This window comes from Microcebus murinus, chromosome 4 (genome assembly GCF_040939455.1).
Source record: "Microcebus murinus isolate Inina chromosome 4, M.murinus_Inina_mat1.0, whole genome shotgun sequence".
Lineage (NCBI taxonomy): Eukaryota > Metazoa > Chordata > Mammalia > Primates > Cheirogaleidae > Microcebus > Microcebus murinus.
In genome coordinates, this window is record NC_134107.1 from 47,937,704 (window position 1) to 47,956,795 (window position 19,092).

General features: G+C 42.9%; 1 protein-coding gene and 1 pseudogene across 1 annotated transcript in view; one reads left to right on the top strand and one right to left on the bottom strand.

Annotated features, from left to right (window-relative positions):
* Positions 1–19,092, bottom strand: part of SPON1 (spondin 1) — a 254,246-nt gene that overhangs the window by 144,348 nt on the left and 90,806 nt on the right. The window contains exons 4-5 of the mRNA XM_012780725.2: positions 7,057–7,130; positions 2,172–2,294 (exon numbers count right to left, since the gene is read on the bottom strand). Coding sequence (XP_012636179.2) covers positions 2,172–2,294; positions 7,057–7,130 — 197 coding nt within the window. The remainder of the gene's footprint in view (positions 1–2,171; positions 2,295–7,056; positions 7,131–19,092) is intronic.
* Positions 7,214–18,988, top strand: LOC142870433 (zinc finger protein ENSP00000375192-like; annotated as a pseudogene).

The window sequence follows — 19,092 nt, forward strand, 5'->3', positions numbered from 1 at the left end:
CGAAGAAATAATTGCAGTATGATGTGATAAATGCTATTTTGTACATAAGTGACCAAATTTTCCCAACCAAAAATTAGTACACAAACTGACACAATGTGGCATAATATCTGACAATGAAACAATCCTAGAAGATCTGGAACACATCTCTGCTGTATTTATTAAGAAACTCCCAACAACTCCACAAAAATTCCGTATAGCTTTGTACTTGATTTGGTCCAAGGACCCAAAAACAATGGTTTTGTACAGTCTGCCCCCTCCCCCCGATTCTGAGAAATGACAGTGGCAGAATAGAAAAGGGCAAGAAGCTCCTTACGATCACAAAAGATGAGTAACGGGCTCCTAACATTTTATTTCCTCTGGTTAGTGGATGGGAGGGGCTGGAGGAAATTTTTTCCATCATCCTTGTTCCAAGTGTTTTTTTCCCCCCCTCCGGGCAGAGTCCAAGTTTGTTCACGCAGGTCTCCCACACCAGCTGAAGCAGATCAGGCTGAATCCCAGAGTCAGGAGAATGAATTAGTAAGACGCTTCAAAGATCCCAAGCCTTGATTGCATGTGGGTAAAATTAAACAATGGGGCTCTTGATCTGTCAGCAAATGTTGGAGTTCCCTCTGGGTGGGCTGGTTGGGGATCACAGAGGTTCTGGTCTGGCCTGAGTCTTCGAAAGTCCCAGCCATGTACCCTTTTCTCCCCTTGCCTTTGGGACCTGACCCAAATCCCTCTCCTTTAATCTCTTGCTCCCATTCCTACTGTTCCTTCCAGCTGTGGTAACTCCAAAGTGACATGCACAAGAACAAAACAGACAATGAACAGAACAAACATGCTCAGTGCCACACACGGACACCCTGCCACCCACAGGCAGAGAGAGTGGGCAACACAGGGTTCCCAAAGCAACCTGAACTAACGGCAGGACAAGGAGCCTGACAAATCCTTTTTCACATCTTGGATCCATTACTTACATTTGACTGTGGGCAAATTGTGACATCTCTCTGATCCCCAGTGAGGTCATCCACAAAAACAGGTTATTTTGAGGATTAAGTGATATATGTAAAAATGCTTGGTTGGTACACAGTAAGTCTTCATGGTTGTCATTTTCACATTGTTTTGTGTGATTTTTCTTTTTTTTTTTTGAGACAGAGTCTCACTCTGTTGCCCGGGCTAGAGTGCCGTGGCATCACCCTAGCTCACAGCAACCTCAAACTCCTGGGCTCAACAATCCTTCTGCCTCAGCCTCCAAAATAGCTAGAACTATAGGTGCATGCCACCACGCCAGGCTAATTTTTCTATATATATTTTTAGTTGTCCAGCTAATTTCTTTCTATTTTTTTTTTAGCAGAGACAGGGTCTCACTCTTGCCCAGGCTGGTCTCGAACTCCTGAGCGCAAACGATCCACCTACCTCGGCCTCCCACAGTGCTGGGATTACAGGCATGAACCATTGCACCTGGCCTGTTTTGAGTAATTATTTGATTAGCGTCTGTCTCCTTACTCACTCCTGCGTAGCATGAGAGCATGGGCTGCATCTTTTTTGTTCACTATTATACCTCCAGGGCTGAGCACAGTGCTTAGCACATGTTAGGCATTTGTTGAAACAACTACGTGATCAAATTGTATGATCCTGATTAAAGATCTACTTCAAAGTAACAAATGTGGGGTTTCCTGACAATTCTCACGGGCTGGTATTGGCTATCTGGAGCACCGTGTCATGCAGGGATTCTAAGGTAGCAGCCAGAATCAGTAGGGAAAGGGCATACTGATTGATTACCAATGCCTGCTGTGGTTGAGTATTTGTTGACCTTGATCTGCAAGAGCACATCCCTTTTGCCAGCTAGTTCTAGCACCAATAGGCCTGTTGCATAATTCATGGAGAGGGTCATTTCAGGAGGATTGAGGTTACCAAATGACTGACCTGAAGAGAAGCAGCATGAATTCAGGAGAATTTTTTTTAATCACAGGTAAGAAAACACTTAGAACAATGCTATGCAAAGAAGCTAACAGCATAGCCTTATTATGTCTGCCTGTCTCAGTGAATTACTACGTACTTTGAATGTGCAAGTGATGAATCGATGGATAACAGGGAGCAGATCTGACCCACTGCAGCCCATGTGCCCCACGCCCAGACAGAACTTTGGCAGTGTGGTTTCCCCCAACCCACAAAGTAGCTACCGTACTCACGAGGGTAATCCTTTGGGTGTGTCTTCTCAGACCAGTTCCCATAAAAGGTGAGTCTGTACTTGGCAGTTCCACAGGCACAGCAGTCTAAGATTGGTTTGTCAGTCACCCCGTCAAACATGGAATCTGGAAAAGCAAAGTCGCCAAGAGAGAATGCAAATGTCAGTTGTGCATTAAGGCAGTGCCATGGTGGTTTGACCCCTAGGAATATAAGATGCAGTTTTCATTGAGTGATCAGACTCAGGTCTGTACTTAGACTAGAAAGGATTTTAGAAATCTCTAAGTATGGTGACAATATTTTGCAAGTGGAAAGAAAAAAGACTCAGAGCTTTTGCTCTAATAATTTGAGGAGTTTTATGGGACCAGTAGGGCAGAATATTTGGGATGGGGGCTATGTTGGGACAACAGGGGGAAAATTCACTCAATCATCCTTTCTGGCCCTTGGTCTCCTTCCCCAACTCTCTCACTACAGGGTTTTGCTACCACATTTTAAGAGGAATACACATGTGTGTTTTCTCTAAGAAATACGCTCTGGGACCAAAATGCCAGGACCAGAAGGAGCAGCTTTGAAGCAGAGCAGCGAGAGCACGAAGAGAGACATAAAGTACTGCTGAAATGGAAAAAAAAAAAAAATACATGCATATATAATCACATCACTTCTTATCACGCTCTCGGAGACTTTACTGAAAGTCTCTGCAGGGTGGGGGTGAAAATATGTTCCTAAGTTCAGGTTTACTGTACTTCTGGGTATAGAAGCAGCCAGGAACATCTTAAGATTCCCTCTCGGCCCCCATTTTTAGCTGTGAATAGCTGATAAGTGGGGAAGAGAGATTGCATGAATAAATTCAGTCTTTCCGATTGTCAAACCCACATCCCTAACTGCACATTGTGCTTTTAGTCTGCTCTGCTTCCTGCAGGATGAAAACAATGACTACAGATGCAACTGCCTTCAATTGCTTATCTTCAGTTCGCCTAGTAGTATTAACATAAATGTGGGGTTTTTTTTTTGCAAGTTGGACATTTATTCTTAAATATTATATGAAGAGCAGCGACAAAGAGTATAAAAATTGTTCTGAGTGTCAGGAAGAGCATTTTACAAGACTTCCTTTTGGAATTCACTAGGTTCATTTGGTTTGAATATGTAAAATCAGGGATAGAAGTGAATTCCAGGTTCTAGGGTAGAGGCAAAAGTATGAGACATTGTAATAATAACTGCAATGTATTCAGTCCTTGTATGCGTGATCCCTTTCCATACATTGTCTCCTTTAATCCTAACAATCCTAGGAGGTACTTCGGTTACTCCCATTTTACAGGTCCGTAAACTGAGGCAAATTAGGTAAGCTGCTCAAGGTCACAGGGTTAGTGAGTAGTACAGGCAGAACTGGAGCTCAGGACTTTTTGGGTCCAGAGCCCATGCTCTTAATCTCTGCATTGTTTCACTCTAGGAAAGACCTCTGGATAGGTCTATATAAACACCAATAAGGGAAAACTGTTTTATTTGTTTCTGTTTTGCTTTTTCCAAATGAAGAATGATACATTTAAAAAACTGCCTTCCTACAAAGTTCCAGGATTTCTAAATAGCCCCAAAGAAAAGGGCTATGACCTCACAAAGTAGAAATCGTTGTTTGGCTACATTTTGTACACTTGGGAGAGGCCCAAGCAGTGTCCATGCCTAGGAGCAAGCTGCCTGTCGCCTTATGTACATGAAGCCCAGATCTGGTTCCTGAGTGAGCCACTTTTAGATAAGCCATGCTGAATATATTTCAGGAAAGGTAGCATAAATCAGTAACTCCTGAAGAATTTGTCTTTTTACATTCCCATTATGATCAACAATATTGTTAAAAACCCTAAATCTGCTTTGAGAAAGGGATTCAGAACTAAGAGATGCATGCTGGGGTCTCAATTGTTACTACCAGGGGTTGTTAAATGAGGCAGCAATAATCTCTCCAAGAACCAAAAGAAGGCCGACTGGTAGCTTTACCTTACCAAAAGGGCTTTCAGATGTAGGTGGTAAACTTAAAGATATTTGCAAGGATTCAAAGGAATGCACTTATAATAAACCTTTTGTATTTCCAAAGGAAAAGAAGCTTCCATTTAAAAAAACACAAGTTTGAAAATAAAAACAGACATACTGTTTCCTACAGAGGAAAAGCCTATTGAAAATGAACCAGGCTTTCCAAGGGCAGTGATGACAAGTGTCAACTCACTCCTCTTCTACCCAGAGCAGGGCCTGCCAAACACAGGCAACTTTAGGCCCTGCAGCATCTCCTGAGCTGCCCTCTCTTCCCATGTCTGCCCTGAATCCACTGACTTCCTTTTCAACTCTCTTCCTGTGTTCTTTGTTCCTCTACCCTTCTGCCTTTTGTCATTATCCCTTCTCTGCTCACATTTTCCCTTCTTCTCTGCCTTTCCCTTCATTTTCCCTTCTCTTGGTCTCTCTCCCTTAATTTTGACATGATACTTTCCTTTAATTTTGACATGATATTAAAGTATGTGTATATATATGTTTATTATAGGTCACCTTTTTGAATATTCTGTTTCTGTTTTTAATTATAAGTAATTTAATGTTTATGCTGTTTTTGAAAACTAATGATCACCATTGCTTTTTATCTGTGCAGCTCTTAATTTTTCATCTACGGATTAATGGCTTTAATTGAGGATAAAAATAATAGACTTTCTCTCTCCTTTCTTGATAGATTTGATTTGACTCAACAAGGAAGCAAAGAATGTAGAGACCTTAATGAAAGAACTAGAGATAATTAAGTGAGCAGTACACATTTTAAAAATCCCTTTGCACTTTGTTTACATTTTAAAGACTTTCTTAACATGATTTGCTTTGCTAACTGATGGATTTCCTCATGGGTCTGCTGTCTCCAGAGATTATCTACAATGATCCTACAGCCCACGTCTTTTTTTGTCACCAAGTTGCCATTGGCAAGCAATCTTTGTATGCAGAAGTGTGATTAGTCATTTTGATAGGATCTGTCTCACAAGTAAGAATTAACTAGAGATTTGTCACACCATTTTATTGACACCTATATACAGAATTGTAGCATATCCATAGCTTAGACAAGGCTTCACACAACATCAGGATTGAGGCTTTGGGGCAGTGCACATTAGTTAACGATTGCTGTCAATACATGAGAGTGTCAGTGAAATGTCTCCTAAGAACCCTTAAATCCTAGAAATGAGGCTGTCCTCTGATAGTCAAACCACACCACAGCACCTGCGGCTTGTAAATGTGTGATCTAGAGTACCCCTAACACCAACCCACAGCACCTACATGTCATCTCATGGAAGTAAGGCAGGAATGGGATTGTCACTGAGGAACCAAGAGCCTCAGCACTGGAGATATGCTCTGTTTGCAGAAAGGCTGGGTGAACTTGTGGGCAATTGGACATAGAAAAGGAAAGCCCCAGAAGCCACATGTGGTTGTGCCCACCCAGAAGCTGGCCAGGGCTCTGGCTTGCAGGTTCCAGCTCTCTGGCCCCTTTGGGAGGTAAGACCCTAATGCAGGGCATCCAAATCTTTCTTCTTTGCTGATTCCTTGCTTTCCAAGCAATCCTCCACAGATGACCTAGTTTCTACTCAAGTTCATCTACAGGAGGATAATGCATTGATTTGCCAAAGGCAATGATGCAAGCTCCTGAAAGAGGAGGTAGTTGATTTGATAGAAAAGCATTGGTGAAGGGGACTGGCTCCTAGCCTCAAACCCTGCCCTGTACTACTAGCTGTATGATGCCAAGAGAGCTATGTAAACTTTTTGTGTCTCAGGCTCCCCATCTATAAAATAAAGACAATAATCTTTACCATATAGGGTTGTGTAGATTACACAATTAATGCACGGGAAGTGTTTAGAATACACCTACATGCCTGGCATGTAGCAAACACTCAGAAAACATTAGCTATTATTATTGTTTTCCTGGAAGGCCTTTATCAGCCTTTCTTTTTCTTAATAGCTTATAATTTTCTAGAGTTGGAGAGGATTATTTCTTCTCAAAAGACTATTTGCTCTAAATGCAAATAAAAATTCTGCTAATGTAAATAGAAATGAGATGGCTAAACTGTGTAATTATAGAACATTTTCTATTTTTATTTAGTTATTTAATGACTTCTAAACACATTTAGATGTTTAGGGTCTTAATTTTTTTTTTTTTTACAGATTAGTGGACAAACTTTCAGATGTAGATAACAAGAGCTAACACTTATACAGACAGCATTTACTATGTGCCAAGGAGGCACTGTACTATTTACCTATTAAGTCACATGGCTAGAAAGAACAGAGGCAGCTTCAAACCTGGGCTTGGTCTGAATCCAGCCCTAGCTTCAACCTTCCTAGTCTAGTTGATCTCCATGAGCTTTGTTATTATAGAAGTCCTTCACCCTAAGGAGAGGAGGTGGATACGCTTGCAACTCTAGGGGTCAGATCCTTTAAGATGGTGAAATCACAAGGTCAATGCCCCCTTGACATCTCTGTTCCCTGCTGGTCTTCCCTGGAGAAAAGCTCCTTATATTGTCCAGGTGCCCCCCAAGTTCCTGCTAGTGATTTTTCCAGAGAACCATTATAGACTTTCTAAAGGTACACAATTGTGCATTCCTTAATTAAGTCCTGTGAATTATTCCAAGGAACCTCTTCAGAATAATCACTGTTTCACAAAAATAAGAAGACGACACCAATATAAGGTACATTATCTCCTACCCAGGGAATCAAGCTGAGTAATTAGAGCTTAAGGCGGATCCAATTATCCACAGCACACAGCCAGATTAAAAACCGGAGCTATGTGAGGAAGCAGAACCCAGAGGAACTCGGAAAGCACCATCATCTTAATTCCTGCAGCAGAATGAGCTGCCTTCCACGCATCTGCCCGTCCCACCCACGCTGTCTTACCTTGTTCACAGAGCTTCTTGGTCAGAGAGCCCTCGTCTTGAAAATAAATAATGCGCTTTTGTACAATGCTGGCCCTGTGGAGAAAGAAGACACAAGAACCGTGGTGAGGAGGGAAGGAAGGCAGGGAAGGAAGGCAGGTTTAGGGGATCAGTCAGACATGGTCCTTGCTTGGCCACCTATGATCGTGTGGCTTTGGGTGAGTCACCCCAACTCTCTGTGCCTCAGTTTCTTCATTGGGAAATTGGCATAATAATAATGCCTACCTGATGGGGTTGCTGTGAGAACTAAGTCAGAAAATGTATGTCAAGAGCTTAGCACATACCTAGAAACCACTCGGTATTAGTTACTGACTTGGTGGTGCTAGTAATATTATTGTTAAGGTAAGAAAGTAAACTAACAGTATTTTAATAACTTTTCTCAATGGCTCATTTTACTCTACTTTTCATATTAAACTATTGAGGCCATTTATAGATCAACCAAATTCAAAGCATAGAAGCATGTCAAATCTTCTTCCTGGAGGAGAGAAAGGAATTTAAAAATATTTTTTGATTTGTTCTGAAAATGTCATTCTATATCTTTCCTGAAAGTCTAGACAAAACTGTCTCCTACATTTTGAACAAAGACAACTTCAGCTGTTACATCTCTCTCTTAAACTTGTCAGACACAGGATCTTAGAATTTGGAAAGAATAATTTTGAGGTTGAAAAATGACTTACTTTCTGGCTAGCACATATTTTCTCTGTAATTTATGATTGTGGAGACACGCTACTTCTCCTGTAACCCACTCTGTTGTTTACTTTCGGCTGGACTTGAAGTTGAATCCTGAAACTAGTGTTCCAGCAACTTGAAAGTCTACAGCACTTCAAATGAGACAATGCCAGGGGATCCTGGGCCACTCCTATTGATTTTCTTCAGCAATGCTACTCAGTCAAAAGGTAATTTTCACTTCAATTCGCCTTACTGAACAGATAAAGGGATCCCATCACTCTATTACAGCTGACCACACTGAACAGTGTTACAGTCACACAATCTGCCCTGTGTCACATGATCTCAACCCAGGACCCGGCCCATGTGTGATAGATCCGTTGAGTACAGAGGCAATTTTCCTGATGGTTTGGGTCTAGGCCAGGATGACTTTTTCCAAAGAAACGTCTACTTGACATCCAGTCTTGCACAAGACAATACAATTCAGACCAGCCTACAGATGGCTTTTACAGTCTTTCCCTACCCAAGAGAGGAGATGTTGAAATAAATGAATGAAATATGCTTCCTGTCTATACAAAGCTACTTTGATCATTTATTCTGTTGACCACTAAGCAGAAAAGTTTCCTGAGGCCAAGAGAATAACAATCATCCCCACCCCAAAGACAAATAACAAAGCCTTTTGTTAGTCAGAGCATCTCATCCCCTCCGGTGCTTTTCAGAGAGTCCCCCACTCTGGGCCTCAGGGACCTCTATTAGGGCTTGGTAGGAAGTATCACAGGCCCCACATTGCTGCTTAAAACAAGGCTCCATCCTTATTTCAACCAAAGCAGCCTCCTCCCCAATTTGTCTTCCTCTTGTATTTACTGGTGTTTTTTCAACAAATAGTCATTGGGGGCCTGCTTAGTGGCTGACACTGAGGGAAGTGCTGGGAACGTTGTCATGAACAAAACAGATGGCGCCACACTTTCCATTCTCAAAGTTTACAGCATAGTAGGGGAGAGCCCCAAACACCCAGACCCACAGCTAATCCCTTAGTACAGCTGTGATTAGGTGCCACAGAGGAGAAGTCCGCAGAGCGCCGGAGAGCATAGGCTAGGGCATCCTGACCAGCCTGGGAAAGGGTCCCTCCAGAAGGGGGGGCTGAGTTGAGTTTGGAAAGAGCTGACTAGGAGCTAACAGCAAGTGGGAGGGAAGAAAGGTAGAAGCCATATAAATCCTTATAAAATCCTCGAGGTAGAGAGGGATAGGGGTTCACTGGAGGACCTATGAGTGATGAATCAGAGAGATAAAACAGATTGAGCATTCCTAATCCAAAAATGTAAAATCTGAAACGCTCCAAACTCTGAAACTTTCTGAGTGCCAACATGACACAGTGGGAAATTGCACACCTGACTTCATGTAACAGATCTTAGTTAAGACGCTTCTCAGTAGCATAGAAATTCAGAGTCAGAAATGATGGTGATGCCAAACAACAGATTGTCCACGTGGGTGGCTGAAATAGTGACATCTTTGCTTTTTGGTGGTTCAATGTACACAAAGTTGTTTCATGCACAAAATTATGAAAAATATTGTAGAAAATTACCTTCAGGCTATGTGTATAAGGTGTATATGAAATATAAATTTGAATTTCATGTTTAGCTTTGGGTCCCATCCTTAAGATATCTCATTATGTATATGCAAATATTCCAAAATCTGAAAAAAAATCCCCAATCCAAACACTTCTGCTTCCCAAGCATTTTGGATAAGGGATCCTGAACGTGTGTGAGATGAGCTGGGGAGGTAGGCAGGGCCACATTTCCTAGAGACGGCTAGGCGGTGGTATTTCACTCCAAGTTTAATGAGATCTGTTTGAAGAGTGTACCCTGAGGACTGAGATGATCAGATTTGCTCTTTTATTTTTATTTTTTATTTATTTTTTAATTTTTTAATTTTTTTTTATTTTGGCATATTATGGGGGTACAGATTTTAAGGTTTCAATAAATGCCCATTTCCCCCCTAGATTTGCTCTTTTAAAAGAGCACATAGGACATAGTCAAAATGGTTGGCGTGTAGCTATAGCGGACAGAGTTCCCATGCAAATCAAATTTTGTCTTAGTAAAGTTCTTTTGCTAAAAAGGTTTGAAAACCACTGATCTATAGGACCAAATATAAACTTACGGTATTCAAGAGTCTTTATAATCTTCCCCCCAAACCCTCCTGGCTTCATTTGTCACCACTTCATGCCAAACTTTCTGAGTTCCAGACTTTGGATATTTATTCTTTTTGTCTGAACACCTCTTCCACTCTACCAGGCCTCTGCCTGTGCTGTTTCCTCTGCCAGAATCACCCATAACCAGCCTTTGCTTGCATCTGTCATCAATACTCTGAGCTTTCCTCCTCCTACTGTGAATAGGAGGATGACAGCAAATCCTATGATTTAAAGGCATGATTTTTGAGAAATGTGACTGCAAAGGTTTAGGGGGCCAGAGATGGAAAATATGTATTTCCTACAAGATGTCTCAGTTTCCTTCACCCCTAGATGTTTTATAAGATCTAAGGCAGCCCATTCCCTCTGTTTAATAATCATTGTCATTTCTGAGCCCTTACTACGTGCCAGTCACTGTAGTAAGGAGGCATGTTATATACATTACCTTGTATAACTTATGTTTTACATACATGACAGGTCCTCAAATTTCTCATCCAAAATCCTTGGGCTGGATGTATTTTTGAATTCAGAATTTTTCAGGTATTAGAAAGTTAAAGTGGTGCACATTCCATGAATAATCCTATAATCAAACACATCCATATTCTGCAGCAAAATGCTAGATTATTCATATTAAGAGAGTAAATAAAAACTACAATATAAATAGCTTCACATCATTTTAGGTCAGATTCGGCAAACTTGTCAAATTTTCTTGTTTTCAGAAGGATTAAGATGAGGGTGTGTGGCCATTCCACCTTTGTCTTATAGGAAAGGATGGCTGAGATGCAGGGAGGGTAAGAAACTTGCCAGGTTTCGAAGATCTTCCTAACTCCAATGTCCATGGTCTGTCTTAACACTCAGAGTGGCTGAAAGGATTCAAGGTGATCATGTATCACCTTTATATACACCTATCATGTATATAAAGTACAATTGACCTGTGAGATTAGCATTACTATGAAATGTTATCCCAAATTAATTTTCCTTGGACCCATTTTAGCATCTCACAGAACCACCACAGAGGGCTGAGACTTTGGTGGGTTTGACTGGAGCCAGGCCGTGGTCCATTGAAGAGTCTCATGAAAAGGTTGAGCTTGGCCAACGGCTTCAAACTCTATGGAGTCAAATGGTGGGATACAAGTTCCATTCTCATCTAGTCCCCCTGGTTGATCCTCATCTCTGTCCAGCCCTTCCAAGCACTCATTCCAAACCATGCTCCATATCCCCTCTGTCCACAGGGCTCCTTCCACGCCTCCTTGTGGCTCCCCAACACACATGCACATACACACACATGCACACACGCACGCACATGCACACACACAAATGCACATACATGCATGCACATGCACACACATGCAGACACACAAATGCACATACACACACACATGCACACACACATGCACACACACACTCTTCAGTTACCTGACTCACACCCAACAAAAATGTCCCTTCCTTCAGGCCGATTCCTTGACCCAGGTGTGCTTTCTATGAAAGCCTCCTGGGCTTTTCCTAACACGGCACTTATTAACCTGTGTTGTCATTGCCTATTTACTTTTCTGTCACCTGTGCTAGATTAAAAGCTTCTTAAGAGCAGGAACTGTATTTTACTCATTTATTTCCAATACTGGGATTCAAGGAGAAGGAACAAAGCTTGGGGGAAGGGAGAGAATTTGAGATTAATGTGGCTATAGTGTGATGGTGGTCAGGCTAGCAGGTAGTTAGATGTAGGGAATTGTAACTCGCGAGAGATGAGAGGGGCTGGGAGTCGCCGGGCCTAGGTAAAAGTTGAAGCATTTGGAGTGGCCAATGTCACCCAGGGACAGTGGGCAGAGTGAGAAAGACGGAGAAAGCGGAGCCTAGAACTCTGAGGAAGACGAAGATTCACCTACAGAGATGCCAGCAGAGACCAAGACTTTGGTGCGCTTGGTTGCAAAAGTTTCTTTTTATTATTCATTTGGTCAAATCCTGAGAGAATTTTATATTCTGAGAAAATACATTTTACTTTGAGTCTATTCCCATCAAAACTGTAAAACTCAGCTGAGGTTTATAAATCATATTATCGTTCAGAAAAATAATAGCTTTACAAGACGAGAAAGCTATTAGTAAGAATTCCCTTAGCATTTCAAAATGACAAATTTCTCCCATTCTGTGTTGCAATTTGGCAGTCCTGTTGCATAGCATTTATATACTGAATGCTCTCTTATCATGAGAGAGTGTGTTAAAGAAATCTAAATTAAATTTCTCAGTATGTTAGCTTCTCAAACTTTGGAATATTGAATTCTAAATAACTCACTAATCATTTCAAAAGTTTTCTTTTAAACCTAAAGTGAACATTTCCAGAAATGTCATCCTGCATCTCTTAGGTACTCAGCTCTTTTCTGTCTGAAGGGTTTATTCACTGGCTGTTCTTTTTCCTTGGGGAATTTGTCTGTTGGGGTAAAGTTAGAGTTTGCTAAGTTGTGGCTTTGTTGTTTAGTGCTGAAAAGGGCTGGGATCCCTGTTCCCAGGAAGACGGAGATCTTAGAAAGTAAAGTACTTGGGAGAGATCAAGTCATGAAATGACTTTAAAAATACACCTGGACCCTCAGTGGCTGGGTCACCTCCATGTATAGACAATTCATGTAAGGTCCTACTGTAGCATGTTGCACAGAGTAAATATTCAGTACGTTGTGGCCATTATCATTGCTGTCATTAAATCACCATCCCCTTACAAAGTGCCTGGCACATAATAAGTGCTTAATAAACAGTAGCTATTATTATAATTGATGTCAGGTCTGTCTCCTTTGCTCATGGAGGGGGAGTGAGGGTAGTACCTTGATCAGCTGCTTCAGGCAGAGATAATAAATTGCCATAATAAAGCCTGGCTTTGTGGTCTCTAGACTATTTTTGCCAACGTTCTTCCCAATTCCAGTAAAATCTTTATTACTGAACATTTCTTGGAATAGCTTCTAAAATTCCTCTATGGTCTCGGGGATGTTTTCCATAGAGGTGGTCCAGTTTATAACCAGCGATGTCTATTACATTCTACCAATGAAAGAGTAACTGTGGGAGGACGCAGGAATAAAATATTGGAACCATAGGGATGGTAACATCATCGGGTGCTGAGGCTATCTGCCTTATTTTACTTCATGAGGACGCCATGTGCTAACAGGACCACGGCTGCACATTAGTCAAAAGGCCGTGTGTGTGCACGCCACGGTGCAGACTTCTACCAATCTTTTATATGACTGTAGGTGGCTCTGAGGAAATGGAGGTATCCAGGAGTTGACAGGTGTCCTGGCAGCCCATGAGAATGTGCCCATGGGAGAAGAAAAGTGAAGGCTTATCTGCAGGGATCTATCTACAAGACATACCAGAACTCCATGAGTAAGACCCCAATCTCTGCTTAGGGTCACAAGCCACAGATTCAGAGACTGGTACAGTCATCTGTAATGACTGCAAAGAAGCAATTCTAGTAGCTGCCATGAGATTATTCATAAAACATTTACTGAGCACTTATTTTGTGCCAGGCACTTTTTTAGGAGCTAAAAATTCAAAGATGAATAAGAAATGGTGCCTTCCAGTAAGGAGCTCCTATTCCAGAGGGTGAAAAGACAGAAACGGAAAAAGGACATTGGTAATCAATGTTGAACACAATCATGGAGGAGCCATGGCAGGAGAGGCAAAGTGACTGACTTCACAGTGGCAAGGCTTCCAGAGGAGGGATGATGGGGGCACTGGAAATGGAGTCTCCACGAGACACGTGGTAGGGAACGTTATCAGGACTTAGTGGATCTGGGGCAGAAAGAGAATGTTAAACCTAAGATATGTTATTTACTCATTGTTTATCTAATAATTAAGCACTTTTCTAAGTGCTGCACAAATATTAACTCAGGTAATCTACCCATGAGCCCTGATGGGGAGGCATGCCTATTATTCCTATTTTACAGATGAGAAAACTGAGGCAGAGGGAGGTAAGAAATCTGACAGCCCATATAAAACCCCCAGTGGCTAGGCAGAGGAATGGTGACACCAGGAACTGAAACAAAAAATAAGGAAGAATGTTTTTGCAATTTTTGGAATTTTTATTGAGATAATCATAGATTCACATACAGTTGTGAAATAATACAGAGAGTTATACTCTTTGCCTGGTTTCCCCCAATGGTAACATTCCACAAAGCTTAAGTATAATAGCACAATCAGGTTATGGACATTGATATAATCTATTGGGCTTAAGTCTGGGGCCAAAAATGGTGCAATAGGGTTAGACTCTCAGAACAAATCTGTTAGAACCCCAATCAGAGACTCATCAGTAAGTACCTGGTATGGTGACCCAGCGGCAGGAAGGCCATTTCTGGCTGAGATGAGGTGGAGGTAGGGGTGGAGTTGGGGGACGTGTTAGCAGGAATGGGGTCAATCAGGTAAAATTTGTTGGAAAAATGGCACTGGAGGTGGACTTGGAGTCCCAGAGGCTAGGTCTACAACCAGGGACGGGAACTTTGCAGTAGTTAGAGCTATATACCAAAAAGACCATTGGCAGGTCCACCATCCATGGGCTTTAGAAGCAACGACCTCTGCCCTGAGCAGACACCTCAGCCTGACAGGGGCATGGGCTCTGCACAGTGCTGCACACCCACGTGCAGCTTAGGCTATGACCAGAATCTGCTACAAGGTCAGTTAGGTTCTTAACAAGACTGCAGCCTAGTCCCAACCTCGTATGCTCACTAGGTTTCCAAAGCTCTTGATTCACATGATTGAACAAAGTTCCATCTACAAAGCTCTGGTTCCAATTTTAATACAAATTAGAGGAAAACTAGTATTAGCCCTCAGTTTATTTCCTCCTAGAGTCTTAGCCTGGCCCCAGGGATAACAAACTCACCATGGTTCCATTTTCTTTCATTAATGTTCAATCTTAGACCCCATCTTTCTCATATATCTTGTCAATACTATTACTATAGCACTTGAAAATTTACACCCTCCCCAGAATCTAATGGAAAATTAATGAGGTATTGATTTTTATGTAATATAAGAGATGTAAAAAGAATAGAATAAAACTGGATTGTGCTTTAAAAGAAGTAATTTAGATGTGAGAGGTATTAAAACCAGACATTCATTCATTTACTCATGAATTTGTTTAACAAAGTAGGTGCCACAAAACTGTGTTGAGACTTGGAGGTACAAAGATGAATAAGACATTGTATACGTGATACCAAAGAGCTGACAGGAGGGAGACATGCAATCTGATGAGTCAGGGTAATGTATAACAAGTACTATGGTCTACCAATATCCACTTCTTCCACCTTCCATGTTTGCAGAGCTGCCATTTTGTTTGGGGTAGTACCAGGTAGGCCAGCCATGAGAGTCCTGTTCCTGTGTTCTCAGCCTTCCTTGCAGCTGGAGGAAGGGAACAAGTGACCCACATGTGGCCTCAGTAACATAAGGAGAGGCTTGAGGGATAGAGGGGAGACCTTCTGAGAAAGTTTTGTTTTCTAGATAGAAGAAATTAATGACCCATCCTGGCCTGTCCCTCTTGCAGGCCACAGGGTGGCACTGGGAGCCAGTGAAGGTCTTCAGTGGGAGTGAGAAGCAGGGACACTTTGATCAGAAGAGTCTCTGAGAGGGACAACTGTGGACAAGGCCTTAAGAGAGGGCTTTGGATTCGGGAACTGGAGGTCCCTGCCGCCAGGTGCCAGGGCAGGCCTTCGAGTGTGCGCTCCAGTCTGGAAAGGGCAGTGGCCACAAAGGGAGGGCATGGCGGGGGCTGGGGTGGGAGTCTGACAGGCAAATACTGGTGAGGGAAATATTCTGTTTTCTGTGGAAGCTTTCACGTGCCTGGAAGCTACGGCTGAGGAAACAACGGCTGGAAATTTCTCAGCTGTTGGAAAAATCTTAAGTAAACTCACATGAACAAAATCAAGAGACTGCAGGATGTGGTCCCAGTTGTGGATGCTCTAACAGGTAGGCAATTCTAGGCAGTGAACAGGACCGTTTCTAGTTTTCTATAATTGTTTGAAACCAAATGATCAATTTTGTTTTTCAGTATCTTGTGGCCCTTAATGGTTTCCTTTCTCTGGCTTAAATTATCCAAGGCATTTCTTAACCTTGCAAAGAGATACATGTCTAACCTCTGAGTCTGGGGTGGAGGCAATATCTCACATATACCATTAAGCAAAAAAATATTTTCCTCTCTGTTGTATGTATGTATGTATGTATGTATGTATGTATGTATGTATGTATTTATTTATTTATTTATTTATTTATTTATTTAGAGACAGGGTCTCTCTCTGTTGCCCAGGCTGGAGTGCAGCGGCACAATCATAGCTCACTGTAACCTCAAACTTTTGGGTTCAAGCCATCCTGTCTCAACCTCCTGAGTAGCTCAGACTACAGGTGTGTGCCAACATGCCCAGCTAACTTTTAAATTTCTTCTGTAGAGATGGGGTCTTGCTATGTTTGCCCAGGCAGGTCTCAAACTCCTGGCCTCAAGCAGTTCTCCTGCCTCAGTGTCCCAAAAAACTGGGACTACCAGTGTGAGCCATTGCACATGGCCTCTTTTCTCTTAATAATACATAAACAAGCAGTTTGATATTACTGAAAAATTACTTTTCTTTTTCAATCAGCCTTAGCACATTATTTAGCATTTTACAATGTGATACAATGTGACTATTGCTACCTGGTATATTACTAGTCAAGGGACAACTGACAGGTTCACTCTTTCTATGATACTGTTGAACCCTGATTATTATTAATAATGCCTTTTACCGTTAACCTGCTGGCCGGTGGCTTGCCTGGCTTTCCCCTGCAACCTCTTCACATCTACAAACCCATCCCATGAGACCCTCGAGCCCAGGGACTGTCTCTTATTCATCATTGCATCCCTGGAACCTAATAGACGGTCTGTCCAAGGTTTATCAAACCTGGGATTCTTAATCTGGGGTTTGCAGACGGTTTTAGGATGATGAAATTTTGTTTGATGTGCATAAGTGCATGTTTCTGGGTAAGAATTCATAGCTTTCATCTGCTTCTCAAAGGGGTTCCTGACCTCAAAAAGCTTAAGAACCACTATTAAGTCTGAAATGCATGATCGTAGATATGTGGAATGGCATGACTGTCATTCCATTTAATAAAATCTCCAACTAAGATATATGCTTTTTTTCTAAAGATTAAGGTTAAATTTTTATTCCAGGCACCCAACGCTTCAACTGCTTTCTCTCCAGACTACGCTCGGATCCAAAATAGAACCTGTCTAGGCTGGAAAACAAGAAATAGAAAGCGAAGCATTGCTCTTGGGTTTCTCGGGCGTTCTGTGCAGAGTCCTTGCTGCTCCCCGCAGGGCGTGGGTGTAATCACATAATCACCCCAGCCTCTAAGGAAGAGGAAATGCTGCCACATCACAAGCTGCCTGCTGGCGGGGTTCGCACAAGTCATCCCTCTCTGCAGTTTGTCCCACTTTGCCTTGGCCTCTGCCCTCTCCCCGTTCTGTGGGTCCCTGTGAGTCAAGGCTGGCAGCCAGAGCGCTGTCCTTGCAGGTGTAAGGAAACACTTCAGGTGACAGAGCAAGGTCTGTGACTGCAGGCCACCTGCCACTCTTTCTGTTTCTCTGAGCCTCGCTGTCACCCTGGCTTTCTGCCGTGGAAATGGGAGCACCCCAAAGAGCAGCAGAACTGTGTGTTGGGAGATGCTTCCTCCTCTAGGTGGGGTTGGGGTGTGTGAGGGTGGCGAGATTGTTCTCAGCTAGGGATTCGTGGTCCATAAATGGGCTCCACAGGGTCCTTGACCCCCTGAAAATGACTGTATGGAAACTATATGCAAAATTGGAAGCATGTGCATTGCTCTGGGGAGAGATTCTATAAGCGCCACTGCTCTAAATTAGAAGTCATGATTTTTATGCTTGTTAGTCCCCACTCGAGTCCCCTCCACCCTCGCCCTGAGGAAGGACAGGCATGGGAGATTAAAGGAAGGATTTCCCGGTTAATTACTGCAGCAAGGTTTCAATGGTCTCCTCCCCTTGCCATCCCCTCCAGTTTATCTACACTCCGCCAGGGGTGACCCATCGCCTCCTGTGCACCCTCACTTCCTTTCAGGATTATTATGCCACAACGGCACAGTGTCCTAATTATCCCACCCCCCACGCCCGCCCCACCCAGCACAGCCTCTGACACACAGTAGGTCCTCTCAACAAAGGCTCCTCTCACTTAGGGGTTACAGGCCAAACTCCTGACTAATCCATGACTCTGAGCACTGAGGTCCAAGCTGCCTTTCAGGTCGGACACTCTCCCTTCCCCAGCTACCTGCACCCCACCCACGCTGCCCTCACTGTGTGCATGACGTGTCACATGTCCCCTCCCGACTTTCACTCAGTAAGCCAGGAATGCACTCCCCCTCCTCTCTGCCTAATCAGGTCCCAATCGTCTGTCACTATCTCCCTTCCTCTTCAGGGCCTCATTGACCTGGACCACCAGAAGTGACCTGTTCCTCCACCAGACTTCTAGGACACGGTCTACCTTTACTGTTTATTCAGCACTGGGTACTCCTGATGTTTGCTTGAACTTCATTTAATATCACGCATTATCCCTTGACTTATTGTGTGTTTACGTTTTGTGCTTCCATCTGAATTCTGAGCCTTTTGAGAGGAGGTGCCTTGTCATTTCCTTGTGGCCCGTCTAAACTTGGCACTTCCTGCAGGAGGTATTGAAGGTGGGCTAATCTGATGCATTTTTTCTCTCTCTCTCTTTTTTTTTAGATAGAGTCTCATTCTGTCACCCTGGCTAGAGTACAGTGGTGTCATCATAGCTCACAGCAACCTCAAACTTCTGAGCTCAAGCTATCCTCTTGCCTCAGCCTCCCAAGTAGCCCGGACTATAGGCATGCACCAGTGAGCCTGGCTAATTTTTTCTATTTTTAGTAGAGACAGGGCCGTGCTCTTGCTCAGGTTGGTCTCAAACTACTAACCTCAAGTGATCCTCCTGCCTCAGCCTCCCAGAGTGCTAGGATTACAGGCATGAGCCACTGCACCTGGCATCTGATACATTTTAAGTATTTTGACTTTTCCCATAATTCAGCTCTTTGATATTCAACCTATGGGTCCACAGCCTGACAAGCAGCATAAAGTACAGCAAGTACAGCATTCCTCTGTACTTGCTGTGCCACCCAGAGTGCTGTGTGATCAGCAAA